We start from the raw sequence: 19026 nt of genomic DNA, 5'->3' as shown, positions 1-19026 counted from the left end.
TAGCAGCCAAATGATGTGGTGTATAATGAGGTGTTGTATTGAGCGCTTTTTGGTGCCTTCTAGCCCCGCTGCGGCTTCCATGGAGTTGGAAACCTGAGAATTTCGCGCAACAAAGCTGACTGTGACATCATACAGATCCAATTAAATTACTAAATTATTAGAATTCATAATGATATAGTGGAAGGGAGTTACGTGTGCCAGTGGCTCTTGAAAAGTAACCTTTTGAAAATGGGTAAATCTGAGGATGAGTTGAAGACCCACGTTTTCAAATGCATCAATACACCCTGGCCTAATAAAAGTGTAACATCCCATCTATAAATCTATTGTAGCTATTAAGGCCTACAATTAACTGAGCAATTATATTTTTTAGGCCTATGTCATTGAGGTGGATGATTTCATTACACATTGTCTAATCATTAGTTTTCTAGTGCGAGTGTCCAATAGGCTAGGCAGGCCTACTGGATTTAACTAAGATTAGGATTAGGGAGAGATAATTGAGGAGACTATGTGTCACTAACGAACGATACCACCTTTGAACCTCAATACTATTTAGGAAATTATGCAGTTTATTTGAATAACAGCAAATTACTATCACAATATTTTTTCTTCATCAACTATGCATAGAGGCCGGTGCGCACTTGTTTCGTTCACATATTTGGGACTGGTTGGGGATCATAACCGTACTGTAGAGTTAGTGCTACTATAACACAGTCCCTTCGGAGAGCCCTCCAAATCCTGCATTTTGATTGGTCGGAGTCATCATCGGAAGGCCTCCATGTGTGAGTTGTGTGATGTAAATGCACCCTGCCCCCATCCCATGCGCATCCCCTGCGCATCCACTAAAGCGCCACCGACATAGGCTACCATGCGAAAGAAGGCGCTTTATATGAGAGTGAATAACACAGATAGCCAACAACATTTTAAAAGGTATTTTTCTAAACGGTATGAATAGTTTTGTATTACCTACTAACTGAATGTTGGCTCTGCCCTATTTTGTGTAAACGTACTTCCTGACTATAAGGTATAGAGATAGGCAACGTCCGCCCAGCATCATGGTGGCTGGCGAGTTAGTACAGGAGCATTTGCGGCTTGACAACGCATCGGAAATAAACATCAAGACGCCGGTGCATAACGGAGCAGTCCCAACCGGGGATCAGTACTTCGACCTAACGAATGGAGCGGCACATCTGACAGAACTGGACTCGAAGGCGTTGGAACAGGAGATACCGCCAGATGAGAAACAGGCTATGCTTCCTGGAGATGAAAAATGTATCGAAACTAAGCTCTTTTGGAGAAGATTCGCCGTTTTAGCTGTGTTCAGCCTCTACTCCCTCGTCAACGCATTTCAATGGATCCAGTACAGCATCATCACCAACATTTTCGCCCACTTCTACAATGTATCCAGCGACAAGATCGATTGGCTGTCAATTGTATACATGGTTGCGTATGTGCCTTTGATCTTCCCCGCAACATGGTTACTGGATAAAAAAGGACTGAAATTGACAGCCCTTATGGGCGCGGGTTTCAACTGCGTCGGTGCGTGGGTGAAATGCGCCAGCGTCCGGACCGATCTTTTCGGTGTAACAGTGTTTGCACAGATAATATGTTCCGTAGCCCAAGTCTTCATCCTCGGGCTGCCCTCTAGGATTGCATCAGTGTGGTTTGGCCCGAAGGAGGTGTCTACCGCATGTGCAACAGCCGTGCTAGGTAACCAGGTGTGTAGGCCTATTGAGTCATGTGATTGGGGGCTCCTAATGAATCCCTTAGCCTAATGACATTGTAAACGTTACAGGCTAATGCTGTGTACATGTTTGACTGCTGTATAAAAATGACATTTCTGTATTTTGATGGAGTATGTGTGACATTGATGAATTTGTCTGATCCCTCTTTAGCTGGGCACTGCTATTGGCTTCCTGCTTCCCCCTGTCCTGGTCCCCAACACTGTGGAAGACATAGAGCTGATGGGACACAACATCAGCATTATGTTTTATGGGACGGCTGTAGTCTCCACTGCTCTGTTCATCTTGACTGTAATTGGTAATTAAGTTGAGACAAGCCTTGTCATGCCATCTGGAATGGTACTCTGCAGAAATGCACCCGGTGGATAGCACATCATAGTCACTGTAGCAACAAATTCCATAGGTCCAGACGACTGCACTTATATTTTCCACAGGCTACGGATACCATACAAACATACCAACCATTCAAACATACCACTGTAAACCAGGTTTGCATAGGAGTCGTTGCAGTCATATGCTACTGAGTGCTTTTGAAGCAAGAAACAGAGAAACACTTGTCCATTATGTTGTAAAGCTGTAAATACAGTGTTAGTGTTGACTATGACACTTCTCTCCTAGACATAAAATACAGACCCCCACTACTTTCCAGACAAATGTGTTGATGTTGTCTGTGTCTCTTTTCTCCTAGTCATGGAAGACAGACCCCCACTACCTCCCAGCCAAGCTCAGGCTGTCCTACCTGACTGTGCTCCTGAAGACTACTCCTACAGACAGTCCATCATCAACCTGTTCAAGAACAAACCTTTCATCCTACTCCTCATCAGTTATGGTGAGACACCAGACTTATAATCTTCCCTTATCTTACGCCTTATCTTGTAACTACACTATAACTATGGTATTACTGCTGTATTACACGCAGTAACCTAAAGCTTCTTAAAAGTTATGGTGAGACACCTGACTACTTGCCAGTAGCCTGGACTCAGATCTGTGCTTTAGCTAACTCATCTGTTGTGTTTGTTGTCATTACAAAGTTTATTACATGACAATGAAAGTTTGAGGTCACACACAGATCTGGGGCCAGGCCAATTATCCTGTGTGCTGTCCTTCAAAGTCTCTTGTTGTAGCATTCTGTCCATTCCACTGATTGTTTCCTGGGGATAGTTGTTCATTATGAGATCCTTCTGTCTTTAACCCCATACACCCCAAGGCAGACTGACTGCCCAGTCAGTGCTCAGTCCGGTTATTAGCTAATCCTTTCTTGAATTTGAGTTTCTTTTGTTGGTGTTCAGTTAAATTTCATGGTTTTGTGTGTACTATACAGATTATTGAAGTTTATCACTATGTCGGGATAAAACAGTAAAATAAATACATTTTCTTTTAGGTATCATGACTGGTTCTTTCTACTCTGTGTCAACACTTCTCAATCAGATGATTATGGCATTTTACGAGGTAAGTGAAGTACAAAATGTGTGTTCCAATTACTGAAAATCAAGATTATTTGATGGGTTGATTTACTACATGCATAGCTAGATCAAACACAAGCTCTGGAACGGCACAAAAGTAAAACACTTGAAGGAAAAGGGAGTGAAATGAGAGCTCAAACCATGACAGGGCACGAATCCATTGTCTCCTGTTTGTAGTTCATAACCACTTTTCACGCATGCCTGCTACCCTTGGAGGAGAGAGACAGTCAGGGTTGGTTGAAAGACTGAAAGACAAGCAACATTCCGTGAACTCTAGTAGCAGCCTCCTCTCACTGTAAAATGTCAAATGATGGAAACATCACTTTCCCACCAGACCTTCCATAAATCCCTGAACTGTACCCCCTAAACCGACAGACCATGTGACCAGCTTTAAGGTTATACATGCATCCAGCTTGGCTGTCGAAACGTTGGTTATTAAAGTATTGCATCTGAGCTCCTAGAGCGTGCGGCTCTCCTTTTCTTTCTAAAGTATACATGCATCCAGGCCATATTTTGTCTGGTGTCCTCTTGAGCCTCAACTTTTAGCTTATGGCCTAAACTCACCAAAGGTGAGCATGCGAGGGGTGTATGTGATTTATTTTTGAATGCATTGTTTTGAATTATAATGACCCAACTGAAGCCGGGCGGGTGGGTTGTCTGCTTTGACGCCTCGCTCAGTGAGAAAGTGTCTCTATTTTTGAGTTTTATCGCAGGCGCTGTAGTCATACACAAAAACAATACAAATGTTTTTTTAGAGCTCATTTGAACTGGAAGAGGTAGCTATGGGTTGAGGCTTTACCGTACATGCTAAATTAGACCAATTCATCCATGTATGGAAACCAAACATCCCTATCAACAAAGATGATTGGAGTTATGGACTATCCTGCTAGCGTATAGTCACTGTTCTGCCTGTCCTGTCCTTTCCATTCGCCTATCTCTGCTTGCTCTGCCTGCCCGCTTCTGGTGAGTTTTTCTGCTTTAGCCATGTTAGTCCAAGAGCCACCCATCAAACATATAGATAATGTTATGAACAGGAACACTGTCTCATTCAGAACGTGTAAAACTGCAATCTTTAACCCTGGATGGGAGACCAGGTGCTGCTGGAAGTGGTGTTGGAGGGCCAGTAGGAGGCACTCTTTCCTCTGGTCTAAACAAAGATCCCAATGCCCCAGGGCAGTGATTGGGGACACTGCTCTGTGTAGGGTGCCGTCTTTCGGATGGGACGTTAAACGGGTGTCCTGACTCTCTGAGGTCATTAAAGATCCCATGGCACTTATCGTAAGAGTAGGGGTGTTAACCCCGGTGTCCTGGCTAAATTCCCAATCTGGCCCTCAACCATCACGGTCACCTAATAATCCCCAGTTTACAATTGGCTCATTCATCCCCCTCCTCTCCCCTGTAACTATTCCCCAGGTCGTTGCTGCAAATGAGAACGTGTTCTCAGTCAACTTACCTGGTAAAATAACGGTTAAATAAAATAAAAAAAATAAAAAATAAAAATCAAAGTTACTATATTTAGCATCGAAATCACAGCACATCTTGGGTAATTTCCCTAGCAACGTTCTGACGTTGCCATTTTTCACCTTGGTTGCTTTTGTTGCACACTGGCACACAGAACAGAGAACTATTTGTCCGTTCAGTGTTCGCCCTTGCATAAGGTCAAGCAACACGTTACCCGTCCTTCACTGATCCAGATGAACCCTGAAATAAGGAAATATATTTCAACCATGTGCATTGGTTTTCGCAGTTAATAGAAGTCGCTTTGGCAGATGTATTTAGCCTACAAGGCCATCATTGCTTTGTTTTTCCTGCTAGCCAAACGAAAGAAAGCACAACGTTTGCTAGCTAATACAGCTCACAAAACATTCAAGGTGCCGACAGCTACATAAAGCGCTGGTTTGGCATCTGARAAAAATTCATTTAGCACGTTTCAACAACTTCTAATCTTTTATTATTTTGGGATTCCTCTCGTCCGATAAATATGTTGCTTTCTGTAAGCATGAACAGCGTAACGTGTGACATGTCAACCTCATAATGTTGCTGGGAGGAATTACCCAAAATGCGCTATGATTTCGAAATTGTACCTTTGATTCATAATATTGAACTAATGTTAAACTTTTACAAGTCTTGAACCACAGTGTTCATATTCAAAAAGCTATCTATGTAATGATGTTGAAACCTTGCAGTTTTGTTTCCTGTGTCATGGAATGGCTTTTCTGATGGGTGGTGGCCCTTTTTTGGTGGGTGGCCCTTCATGCGAATATGATAGTGTGACACATGTCCCTGGAAAAGCCTGCTGTACCTTCCACTAACATCAACCTCTTCACCCCAGAACCAGGAGCTGAATGCAGGCAGGATTGGCCTGACACTGGTGGTGGCTGGAATGGTGGGCTCCATCATCTGTGGACTGTGGCTGGACCACACCAAAACCTACAAGTAGGTACCATCCCCAAGCCCAACTGCCAGTGACATAAATCACTACATTCTTCGGTGACACAGCTATTAAACTATGTTGCACATGATGCAGTTGTGAGTTGCAGAAGGCAGTTACAGTATGTCTTTCTAAAGCGTTACGGTTATTTCTGGAGACTTTGTGCGCTAAGGTGGCTTTTTTTCTGGACATACAGTACTCTGCGGTTACTAGAAAGGGAAGTGTTGTAAAGACAAACTGAAGTGTATGAGTTTTAACTCATCCTTTAGATAAGCAGCCTGCTGTACATTCCAAAAATGATGTCCTGCCAGTTCAGATCCAATTAACACAGGTTTGAAGTAACATGCTCTTAATGCAAGTCATTTTGACTAATCAGATTTAGGGAGATTTCTCACATGACTAAGCATTCTCATTTGCTCTGAAAGTCACCCTCTGCTTAACTTATTATCCTCTGGAGAACTGTGATGTGTTCTGATATGCTATTCATACAGGTGCTGGGTTGGGTATGAAACCAATGGTTAGAATCAGGGACATTTTCAGCAAGCTATGAAGTAATTCATAATAAAGTCAACTTATATAGGCTATGTACAGTAAGTCCCTGAGACATAGAGAGAATGATGAAGGTGGGAGTGACGTACATTTTCCCTGCCCCATGATACCGGACTATTCCCTCTTCAATTGTGAGCCTCTGTATAGAACATCCACTTTTATTCCCAACGATGTTCTGTCCTGTGCTTGTTCCTCAGAATGACCACTCTGATAGTGTACATCCTGTCTTTCATTGGTATGGTGCTGTTCAGCTTCACTCTGAACCTCAACACCATTTACCTGGTGTTCTTCACTGCTGGGGTGCTGGGGTAAGATAACCCTGCTTTGTATTTTTTATTATTTCACCTTTATTTATACAGGTAAGTCAAATAAGAACACGTTCTTATTTACAATGACGACCTGGTTTGTTCTAAAATTGTAAATAAGTTCTTGAAATGACAATTAAGAAGTAATATAGTTATAATTGCCAATGTTGCACATTGTGTCAACATGAAGATCTAGTGAACAGTATGGCGTTAAAAAACAGGCACCTTCTTTTCTTGTCGTTAATTATTTTGTCATCAGTTCCTCTTGCTCTTGTATGTTTTGAAGGTAAACACTCACACACACAATTCCACTTTATTAGCTATGTAGTGGCCAGAGGCTATGTTCAACCAAAACAACGGCATCGCCATAAAGCAGTCTGTTTTCCCTGAGGGCAGCCATGGTTCACTGATGATTTTGTCATTCTGTAGGTTCTTCATGACAGGTTACCTTCCGCTTGGCTTTGAGTTTGGGGTTGAAATTACATATCCTGAATCGGAAGGGACATCCTCTGGTCTCCTTAATGCTTTTGCACAGGTGAGCCCCAAACACGTGCTAACAATCACAAGTCTTTTTCATTGTTTGTGGAACCATGTGTGACTGACTCCAGAGAATATTTCAGGTAAATACTTTTGTGCATTCTCATACAACACAAAATGTGTCCTCCTCTTAACAGGATATTGTGTAACCTTACCCAAACCACAACCATTTTCAAACAAGTATATATCCACACAGTATATACTTTCTATTCTGATTCTTCATACAGGTTAAGCTTCTTTGCCAAGTGGGAAGGCAATGTGTTTTGTCAGTTAGTATAATGCTTGTATACCCTTGAGACAATACAGGTGTCCAATGTTTTCTCACTCTCATATCACCTTCTTCCCTCAGATCTTTGGGATTATTTTTACTTTGATCCAGGGGAAACTGACAACAGACTATAACCCCCTGGCTGGGAACCTGTTCATCTGTGTCTGGATCTTCCTGGGTATCTTTCTCACAGGTTGGTTGGCTCACTGCTCTGATCTGTTCTGCTCTGATCTGTTCTGCTCTCATCTGTTCTGCTCTGTTCTGTGGAGTATGCATGTCTTCCATATGATTCACCTTCTGCTATGAAAACTGAAACAGACTGAGAATACAATATAATACAATACATAACAATACTATGAAGGCTACGCCACAAATGTTTATGTTTATATATTGTTTGAGGCTCTCTTAATCACTTTCTTTTGTTTTGTTTCAGCCTTAATAAAATCAGAACTGAAAAGGAACAATGTCAACATGGGCATTGACAGCAAAACTCTTCAAGCAGTAAGTCACGTTCTCTCCTTTTCCCTCAGAGAGATTTTCTCTTTTATTTTTTMTTTCTGCTGAAAGGTCACCCCCTCAATCACTTGTGACCTTTTCCTTGAATGATGTATCACACGCAGAGGTCAGGTCACTAGTCTGCTTGTTATTTTACATTGACAGCCATTTTGAAGCTGTCTCATATGTCATGAGATTGCCCACATCAAGACCCGGGTAAACATCAAAAGACAGAACAGTCTTTCGGCTTGTCTAATGTGAATCTGTATTGTGCATAGAGCAGAGTGAAAGAAAATAAAACCTTTTAATTCATGTATTTTCAATGCATTATTTGAAATAGTCTTCAGGCAGTTGAGATGCCCTATGACGTTAGAATTTGGCTCTGTGATTATGCACCCCACTGTGTTGGTTTAATGAACAGTGATTGGCTTATGCCATTGTTACTAGCCACTTGAGTGATGAGAAGACTCTTCTCATGAAAGGACTATGTAAGACTTTAATTAAATATATCTTCCTCCTCTTGTCTTAGGTCACTACTAAGTGCCTATCAGACAAGCCAACCAATGGCGCCAAGATGGACACATCTGTCAGCTTTTCCCAGGAGACCTCACTGTAACCCAAATAGGTCGCTTAACAATCTACGGAACATTTTGGAGGCCTACAGCGCATTCAACAAAGTTTCCTGAGGTTACTTGAAATCTCCATTTTCTCTGGATTGTATCTTGTAATGTGTTATTATGATAATCTTTTTACTGTAGTGGTTTTAGCTGAGCCATGATTTGTTTACAGACAGGTAAACTATAAGCACTCAAATACACCTTTCAGACTTCCCATAGTCCCCCTGCTTCTTCTGCTTGATGATCCACTACTGTCTCTACAATCACCATCATCTCTGGTTCATGAAGTGGTGCTTATTTAAACCTATTTAAGGCATAATACAGAACCACACTGGAGCATAGAATGTAGGATCTCTGACCTGCCTTGGCCTGTGAGGATGATCATTGTTACTTCTTGTCTTGAGATTTAAGCCATTCATACAAATATGGACCAAATATGAMACACAAGGTGCACAAGGCATATGGCAAATGTGCAACATGCACAGTCTACTTTTCAGTATATTACTAACATGAATGCTTTTGAAAGTGTTAAAACATTGATACGTTTGTTGAATACATGGCACAGATAATTGTTCTGCCGAGATAGGTAGCTAATGGTATAGCAGCGCCACCTAGAGGGATTTTGTGGAAATACTAAGAATGCTGTGTGGATGATGAAGCACAAACAGGAGTCATAATGACTGCAGCATCACAATTCAAACATCTCCAAACCTTCATAGGAGCTTATATAGCTCACTCTGTGTCTTTAAAGACTATGCACAGTAGCCATCTCCCAGAACATTTCTAAACCACTCTATTGGCTCTTGTATTTTCTTTGTTTTAACAGGAATAAATCCTCTCATCCAATCATTAATCAGAAGATCCAATCCATATGCCTTTATATGTCATCCTGCTTCCTGCAGGATATGTGCTTATAATTATTCATATTTGGGTGTCAGAGCGAATGTTATTATTTAGCTACTTATGACTGTAGAAAAAATATTTATTTGGTTGACAGATGTTTTCCTTTCTTTTCTAGCATTTTACTTAGTTCTGAATAATGAAGAAGTACCATTTCTATATGGACATTCATAACATTTCATTGCTTTTTTCTAATTTTGATAATGAACTTATTACATGTTTTATAGCAATGTAGTTATGTCTCAATTATTTATTTATCTTACTTCAAATTTATTCCATTTACCAAGCTCTTGATATTTCAAAGACCACTGAAATTAATACTTGTATTAAATGTAATCCTTGCATAGACACTCATTCTTATTTGTCCCCAATTAAGAATGAGTACATCCAAACTGAACTAATTATATACAGTATTTACACTGCATCGCCAAAAGTATGTAGACACCTGCTCGTCGAACATCTCATTCCAAAATCATGGGCATTAATATGGAGTTGGTCCCCACTTTGCTGCTATAACAGCCTCCACTTTTCTGGGAAGGCTTTTCACTAGATGTTGGAACATTGCTGCCGGGACTTGCTTCCATTCAGCCACAAGGGCATTAGTAAGTTCGCCCAATGATGTTGGGCCTGGCTCACAGTCGACATTCCAATTCATCCCAAAGGTGTCCGATGGGGTTGAGGTCAGGGCTCTGTGCAGGCCAGTAAAGTTCTTTGATACCAATCTCAACAAACCATTTCTGTATGGACCTCACTTTGTGCACGGGGGCATTGTCATCCTGAAACAGAAAGGGCCTTCCCCAAACTGTTGCCCCAAAGTTGGAAGTACAGAATCGTCTAGAATGTCATTGTATGCTGTAGCGTTAAGAGTTCCGTTCACTGGAACTAAGGGGCCTAGTCCCAACCATAAAATGCAGACCCAGACCATTATTTCTCCTCCACCAAGTGGAAACCCATTTCATGAAGCTCTCGACAGACAGTTATTGTGCTGATGTTGCTTCCAGAGGTAGTTTGGAACTCTGTAGTAAGTGTTGAGACCGAGGACAGATGATTTTTACGCGCAACGCACTTCAGCACTCGGCGGTCCCATTCTGTGAGCTTCTGTGGCCTACCAATTACGCGGCTAAGCTGTTGTTGCTCCTAGACGTTTCCACTTCACAATAACAGCACTTACAGTTGCCCGGGGCAGCTCTAGCAGGGCAGAAATTTGGACGAACTGACTTGTTGGATTTTATACACCTTTTCAGGAACGGGTGTCGCTGAAATAGCCAAATCCACTACTTTGAAGCTGGGTCCACATACTTTTGGTTATGTAGTGTATGTGCAATACACCATATGGTAGAATGGCGGTTAGAGCGTTGCGTCAGTAACCGAAAGGTTGCTGGTTCGAATACCCCAGCCGACAAGGTAGAACATCCATCAATGTGCCCTTGAGCAATGCACGTAACCCTACTCCAGGGGTGCTGTGCTACTATGGCTATAAAACCACACATTTTACTGCACCTATCTGGTGTATGTGACAATTAACCATCTATTATTATATGGCTTTGACACGCCACTATCTAAAGTCTCTGACAGCCTGATTATAATTTAGCAATGTAATCCACAGTATAGTCAGTGCCAACACTTACACTGCAGCTGCTATATAATGTGTATGATGTTGCACAATCCCTTCAAAGTGCCCCAGAGTGTACTGTAAAACTAAGGTGTTTGTATTGCTTATGTTTTTTGTCCTTTGAATTTTGTCCGTGGAAAGGGGCCACATGGATACTTGCTTATCTGCAGATAATGGTAATTGGAAGTGAAAACAATACAATAAAAGGATTTTCCGCTCAGTATTGTCAGTGGTTGTTATTATTTTGCATCTTTTTTATAACTTGGAGTCAATGAGGTGGTTACAGAAGAGTAGTAATGACTTAGACATTGTAACAACGGTTTCTTCATGTGGTGACCAATATGCAAATCAATTTTAAAAGCATACTGTGTTCTAATAACTTGATGGTTCAACAAATTATGTTTTTTTGTGACAGTATCATAAGTGATTGAAATGCTAGCTCTAGGTTTTCCCAATACTGGAAAACGTGTAGAGAAAGTTAGAAAACCCAATTAGAATTGGCTGACATTGTCCAGAAATTGTGCATATTTGACCAACTAGCCTGTTACTGGAGTGCATATGTTCACATTTCTAAACAAGTAGGCCTAACCTTGATATCCCGCTAGGGTATTTTGATACATAAATAAAATGTCCTCCTATCACTTAACAATACTTATTGGTTCTATGCATTAACAATCAAGCCTTTGATCATCTTGGACAATATGTAAGTATGTCCATAAGTTTACTTTCTGAATAGCCACTGACCATTTCACGTCCGACACCAACTGGTTACCTTGAATCAGTGTGAAGTTGTTACATTGTAACGACCTGTATGACAGTACGACTTTAAAAGTGTTGACCAGTGGTGAAAAAAAATATCCAATTTTTTTGCAAATTTCCCTTGTTGACGCCCTCATCCGCTATCGCCACCAATCACAGCAAGGGACTAGTTCCTTATTTGGTATGAAGTCTACGTAAGTCCGCCTCTCTTTGTTGCTACACCCAATGAAATAATTTAGAACGCGGCTGGCTGCCGGGGTTACTATAGACAGAACCACATAGTGACATCATTTAAGCAAAAAATTAACCATGTGATGGATGACTAAATTACCAAAGAGGAGTTTTCATCATGAGGACAAAGCTTTCGAATAGCTTACTCGATATTGGGGAAATATGTAGACTACGAACGGATCGGAATGCATTGCAGGGGTTGTCTCAAGCTGTGGGGGTCATACGTTCCAGCAGTGTTCTGAGCAAAGCATGAAGTTAAAGAGGAGCGAGCCAAACCGTGAATATTCTACTACGGCTAACCAGCAAACTACATTGTTATGAATGGTCCACACACTATGCGGTATTTAAGTAGGTTATGCTTTGCGGTTTGATTACTTGGTGGCATCTTTCAGTCTTTTTAATGAGTAAAGATTATGCTTAGCTGAATATGAAATGCATATTTTTTTCTGGTGCATTTCTACCTAAAAAGCTTGACATATGCGATTTTTTTCTTAATTTCGTTTATTTGAGTAATTGCAGTATCCGTTATTTGGATGTACGGTAGTGGATATTGGTACAGCAACATGTTATAGGAAGCCTGGGTTATTGACAAAAGCAAGTGGAATCATCACGGGCTGCCATCTGCAGGGACCTCCACTTTTGAATTGAACGATGACTGGACCCAACGCCACTAGCACTTGTTCATCTGCAGCTAAGATGGGGAGGCACCGATCCAAAAGTACCAGTGGCAGTACATATTGCAACTCGAGCCCGGGTGCTGAATCTGCCACCCTTAGCACCCCCAACAACGCTGGACGTTCATCGGGAGAAGAAGATGAGAAAGATGGGGGTGTGCTCTTTTACGTGAACAGAACTGGTTTTCCCATTGAGGGTGTCACTTGGGAGAGGATGTGGACTCATGTAGCCAAAGTACACCCCGATGGACAAGACATGGTCAGCAAGATAAGGAATGCTGCATATCTTCCCAAAGTAAGTATAGCCTCAAAACTAGACAGATAAGCAGTGATATTGTCCTAAAAATCCTGTGCAATTACCATGTAATAACCAACACTGACATATGCTTCAAATTGCAATTCAACAAATACCATTTGCAATTCCATCCATGCAAAGAATCCATCAAATCACATGCACCGAATACAACAGGTGTAGTAGACCGTACAGTGAATACTTACTCACAAGCCCTTAACCAACAATGCAGTTTTAAGAAAATACCTACAAAAAGTTAGAAATAAAAGTAACAAATAATTAAAGAGCAGCAGTAAAATAACAATAGCGAGGCTATATACAGTGGGTACCGGTACAGAGTCAATGTGCGGGGGCACCGGTTAGTCGAGGTAATTGAGGTAATATGTACATGTAGGTAGAGTTATTAAAGTGACTATGCATAGATAATAACAGAGAGTAGTGTTCACAGGAACATAACAGGATGAGTTGAAGATTTCCTCCTGAAAGTCTTTCCTGATTATCCTGTTGAGGAATGAAGCATTAAGGCATGCAGACTATTTCAGCCTGCCCTGGCATCCAACAGGACACTACATTGCCTGAGTAATTTCATCAGAGGCCAGACATAACTGGGACTGAGTGTCACCAAGCAGGGATCAGTGTTGAGAGCCTCTTTCTCTGTCACTGGTGGGAGTGGGACTGTGCTGAGAAAGGAGACTCTGGAGCATTACTAATTTGTACGCCGGCAATTAGTGCATGTGATGGCAAATCCCAAGCTCATAGTACACTGTCAGCTATATAAAGCATATGACAACAATGCACACAGGAATCTTTGTAATTGCCACAGTCTGTGTCCATTCTTGGTGCTGCTTCTGCACTAGTTGTTGGAGCTATGACCAGGGGCTGCTTTGGTGCTGCATCATCAAGGGACAGTGTGAAACTTGCTTTTATGTTCAGTGTCTTATGAACTACCCTTTGGCAGTCCACAATAACAGTAACCTGTAGGCCTGGTCAGTCCTGTGGGATTTCACTCATGCCATTATATACCATTGTCCATCATCTAACCCTCTCCACTCAAGAATAAACCAACACAAACACTATCTATAGGCTATGCCTTTGTGAATAGGTGAATGGTAGTTGTGTTCTGCATTCTTACGCAATACTAGGCGGTAACTTAACACTGTTTTGAAAAACACAAATGGCCCAAAAAGTGTGAAAGGAGAGTGGAGTCCTGAATATCCCAGAAGTAACAGTGACCTATATTGAGGCCTGCTTGACCAGCCTGTGATCTCCAGGTGCAGCCGTTGGGCTAGCTAACTCATTAAAGAGACTGGGCAGTGTTACAGGCAGCTCAGGGATAACCTCAGGGCCAGTGTCTGGGTAACTGTGTGGAGGAACGAATGAGCATTGCACTGCTGTCTGTGGAACTCACATGTATTCATACAGAGCTATAGGCTACAGAGAGAAACCTGTGAAGTGTCAGACAGCATCAACCTGCAGCACACTCTGAGGACTGGAGGTGTGATTAAAGCGTGCCTCGTGATCCATTCATTCCTTGCAATTTTTGCAAGGGTTTTCTGTATTTACCTGTAGTCATTCATTGTTTTGGAAACTTGATACATGGTTCCACTGTCCCACCCATATGGCATGTTGGTAAGACGTTAGCAGATTTGACTCTCGGTCTCCTGAAATACTGTATTTCTCTATGTTCTGCTCTATTGATATTATGGTAACATTACTATGCCATGTCAGGAATGGTAACACCACTGCGTGAGCTCTGTGGCCTTACTTTGCCCTGATTATTTGAAGGGGTTGGTTGTGAGCGAACTAATCCACCATCTCGGATTTGATTCTAGGATAATCTGTTATGGCATAATTCTTTCCAAAAAGCTTTTTACAGGAAACAAAACAGGCTTTCAGCCCAAAGCCTCCCATTCTGTTTCAAACTTACCTCATGTGCACCTCATTGCATCACAATAGGATTTGGTTAGTCTGAACTGCATACCTGCATACCACTGCTGGCTTTCTTCTGAAGCTAAGCAGGGCTGGTCCTGGTCAGTCTCTGGATGGGAGACTAGATGCTGCTGGAAGTGGTGTTGGAGGGCCAGTAGGAGGCACTCTTTCCTCTGGTCTAAAAAATATCCCAATGCCCCAGGGCAGTGATTGGGGACATTGCCCTGTGTAGGGTGCTGTCTTTCGGATGGGACGTTAAACAGGTGTCCTGACTCTCTGAGGTCATTAAAGATCCCATGGCACTTATTGTAAGAGTAGGGGTGTTAACCCTGGTGTTCTGGCTAAATTCCCAATCTGGCCCTCAAACCATCATGGCTACCTAATCATCCTCAGCTTACAATTGGCTCATTCATCTCTCCTGTAACTATTCCCCAGGTTGTTGCTGTAAATAAGAATGTGTTCTCAGTCAACTTACCTGGTAAAATAACAGATAAAAAAATTWATAAACTGATCTCCAAATGTGGTGCTACTGAATGAAAAATAATTTATGTATTTGTTTTTATTTCACATGCAGTCCAATGGGAGAAGGTTCAATCTAATGTTTTATGGTACCTTTATGGTAATCACATGAAAACCGTAAGCAATCATGCTCTGAACAGGCCTAGTCTCTGACCAATGCCCAACTATCTTCTTGAGAGAGACAGATGCCCAGGGTCTTTGGTGCTGCAGTCACATCTTGGCTGTCGCTATCAGGTTTCAGTGATGTCCCCTGGGGAAGTAAAGTTAGATTAGAGTCACCACACAGGGGACGGCCTGTTCGACCCCCACACGACCTCTCTAAAGCTGGGGAACAGACAGACAGGGGACGGCTGGACGGAAAGGGAGAAAGTCCCTCTTTGAACTACCTTTTAATTCCCGCTTGTCCACCTGTGAGGAACGTATGGTACGTCTACAGACAGACAGACCATGCATTGCCAGCCTCAGCCTTGCTCAGTAAGGTCACCAGGTGTTAATACTATCCCACTTACTGCAGTGCTGAAATATACATTTCAAAGCTTGTCTCCATTTCCCTCTGCGTAATTGTCCTCTTTTTTTTAATAAGAAGTCTTTCACACCTTTATAATAAGGAATTAAGTTGAGTCACACACTCTTACGTTCAGCTCCGGTAGTTCTCTGAGCTCCGCAGGGCACCCTCCTCTTCTCCAGATGGAGAAAAGGAAAGGAAGAAAGAGGAGCAGGCAGACAGCTAATTACACAGGGTGAATTGGGAGCATTGTGTGTTGCGCTTCTGTAAACTCTCTCAACACTAACACTGCATCTAATTGAGAATACAAGTAAAATAAGACACACTTTATAATTCCATGCTTTTATCTGATACAGTACCAGTCAAAGGTTTGGACACACCTACTCATTCCAGGGCTTGTCTTTATTTTTACTATTTTCAACATTGTAGAATAATAGTGAAGACATCAACACTATGAAATAACACATATGGAATCATGTAGTAACCAAAAAAGTCTTAAACAAATAAAAAATATATTTTATATTTGAGATTCTGCAAAGTAGCCACCCTTTGCCTTGATGACAGCTTTGCACACTCTTGGCATTCTCTCAACCAGCTTCACGAGGTAGTCACCTGGAAAGCATTTCAATTAACAGGTGTGCCTTGTTAAAAGTTAATTTGTGGAATTTCTTTCCTTAATGCTTTCGAGCCAATCAGTTGTGTTGTGACAAGGTAAGGGTGGTATACAGAAGATAGCCATATTTGGTAAAATACCAAGTCCATATTATGGCAAGAACAGCTCAAATAAGCAAAGAGAAACGACAGTCCATCATTACTTTAAGACATGAAGGTCAGTCATTACAGAAAATGTCAATAACTTTGAAAGTTTCTTCAAGTGCAGTCGCAAAAACCATCAAGAGCTATGATGAAACTGGCTCTCATGAGGACCACCACAGGAAAGGAAGACCCAGAGTTACCTCTGCTGCAGAGGATAAGTTCATTAGAGTTACCAGCCTCAGAAATTGCAGTCTAAATACATGCATCACAGAGTTCAAATAACAAACACATCTCAACATCTACTGTTCAGAGGAGACTGCTTGAATCAGGCCTTCATGGTCAAATTGCTGCAAAGAAACCACTACTAATGTCACACCCTGGCCATAGAGAGGTTTTTATTCTCTATTTTGGTTAGGCCAGGGTGTGACTAGGGTGGGCATTCTAGTTTCTTTATTTCTATGTTTTCTATTTCTTTGTTTTTGGCCGAGTGTGGTTCCCAATCAGAGGCAGCTGTCTATCGTTGTCTATCGTTGAATCATACTTAGGCAGTCCTTTTTCCCTCTTTCATTTGTGGGTTCTTAATTTTGCATTGGTTGTTATTTTGCCCTGCAGAACGTCACGTTCGTATTTGTTTTGTTGTTGTCGGTGTTCATTAAAGAAATAAATAGAATGAACCCGTACCACGCTGCGCTTTGGTCCACTTCTTCCCATGACGATCGTGACAACTAAAGGACACCAATAAGAAGAAGAGACTTGCTTGTCCTTTAGTCTGATGAGTTCAAATTTGAGAGACGCAGAGTACTGTAGGTGAACAGATTATCTCCGTWTGTGTGGTTCCCACCGTGAAGCATGGAGGAGGAGGAGTGATGGTGTGGGGGTGCTTTGCTGGTGACACTGTCGTGGCTACCACAGTATTCTGCAGCGATTTGCCCTCCCATCTGGTTTGCGCTTAGTGGGACTATAATTTTGTTTTTCAACAGGACAATGACCCTACACACCTCCAGGCTGTGTAAGGGCTATTTGACCAAGAAGGAGAGTGATGGAGTCCTTTTTTCCCCMAAAATTTATAAAAAATACAAAACTGAAATATCACATTTACATAAATAATCAGACCCCTTAGTACTTTGTTGAAGCACCTTTGGCAGCGATTACAGCCTCGGGTCTTCTTGGGTATGACGCTACAAGCTTGGCACACCTCAAGCTCTGTCAGGTTGGATGGGGAATGTCGCTACACAACTGTTTTCAGGGCTCCTCAGAGATGTTCGATCAGGTTCAAGTTCGGGCTCTGGCTGGGCCACTCAAGGACATTCAGAGACTTATCCCGAAGCCACTCCTGCTCTGTCTTGGCTGTGTGTTTAGGGTTGTTGTCCTGTTGGAAGGTGAACCTTTGCCCCAGTCTGAAGTCCTGGGCGCTCTGGAGCAGGTTTTCAACAAGGATCTCTCTGTACTTTGCTCCGTTTATCTTTCCCTCGATCCTGACTATTCTCCCAGTCCCTGTCGCTAAAAAACATCCCCACAGCATGATGTTCCCACCACCATGCTTTACCTTAGGGATGGTGCCAGGTTTCCTCCAGATGTGATGTTTGGCATTTAGGCCAAAGATTTCAATCTTGGTTTCATCAGACCTTTTGACAAACTCTAAGCGGGCTGTCTAAGCGAGGGTACAGCTGCCGCTACTCAAGTTTACATTGTACTATTTAAGATGGAATCCGCAGAAGAGGAAACAGCGCCACTGTCCACCCCACTTTTTTTCATTTTTTTTGCAGTACATGTACATATTCTGCTGTTCTATCACACGTGCAATGATGTCCCCCCCAAAATACTGTGTTCATTCTTTGCAGTAACTTCTTTGTTGTTGTAATATTGCAAATGGACTTGGCAGTTTCACCATTAAGGATTCCAGCTTTGAGTGTCAATTAAGTTCTTCTTAGACGGTTGTGTTATTACATTTCTATATGTGATGTGGTTGGCTACACTTTGAGAAGATGTCTGATACCAAGCACTAGGAAATCCTTTCCTCAGTCAGCACTTATCCTCATCCTCCCATCCCTCCGTTTGCTGTGGAGAGAGACGTAAAGAGAGGGAGAGAAGAAAGAACTACCCCTGTACTCCTTCCCTGACCCAGCAGAATTATGTTCCATTCCAGGCTCTCCACAGTGGAGATAGGGCTGGCAGGGGGATTGTGTGAGGGATTATTCAGAAATAAGACTCAGCGCAACTAACTGCTGAATATTACACATTTTGTTTGCTTGTTCATTTGCACAGCTTTGATAAAAAGCTTTTGAAATGAGCCTGTGTGATGAGTGAGAGCTTAGAACACTATCTGTAGGGGGTAGAGGGCTGATGAGACCTATCTGTAGGGGGTAGAGGGCTGATGAGACCTATCTGTAGGGGTAGAGGGCTGATGAGACCTATCTGTAGGGGGTAGAGGGCTGATGAGACCTA

The 19026-nt window shown here is 42.1% G+C and overlaps 2 protein-coding genes across 4 annotated transcripts in view; both read left to right on the top strand.

Moving 5' to 3' along the window:
• Positions 1-828: 828 nt before the first annotated feature.
• On the top strand, positions 829-11136 carry LOC112068145 (choline/ethanolamine transporter FLVCR1). Its single transcript, XM_024135198.2, has 10 exons — positions 829-1715; positions 1893-2037; positions 2428-2568; positions 3121-3188; positions 5535-5638; positions 6380-6490; positions 6917-7022; positions 7374-7485; positions 7726-7793; positions 8317-11136. The coding sequence occupies exons 1-10, from the start codon at positions 1053-1055 to the stop codon at positions 8401-8403; spliced, it is 1605 nt and encodes a 534-aa protein (XP_023990966.1). The 5' UTR covers positions 829-1052; the 3' UTR covers positions 8404-11136.
• Positions 11137-11933: 797 nt separating this feature from the next.
• The window catches only part of LOC112068144 (tubulinyl-Tyr carboxypeptidase 2-like), a 42169-nt gene continuing 35076 nt past the window's right edge, over positions 11934-19026 (top strand). For all 3 annotated transcript variants that reach the window (XM_024135197.2, XM_024135195.2, XM_024135196.2), the window contains exon 1: positions 11934-12875. In XM_024135197.2, coding sequence (XP_023990965.1) covers positions 12558-12875 — 318 coding nt within the window. In that variant the 5' untranslated portion in view covers positions 11934-12557. The remainder of the gene's footprint in view (positions 12876-19026) is intronic.

This window comes from Salvelinus sp. IW2-2015, unplaced genomic scaffold (genome assembly GCF_002910315.2).
Source record: "Salvelinus sp. IW2-2015 unplaced genomic scaffold, ASM291031v2 Un_scaffold86, whole genome shotgun sequence".
NCBI lineage: Eukaryota > Metazoa > Chordata > Actinopteri > Salmoniformes > Salmonidae > Salvelinus > Salvelinus sp. IW2-2015.
The sequence above is the reverse complement of the archived record's forward strand: the minus strand, read 5'-3'. Positions and strand labels throughout refer to the sequence as shown.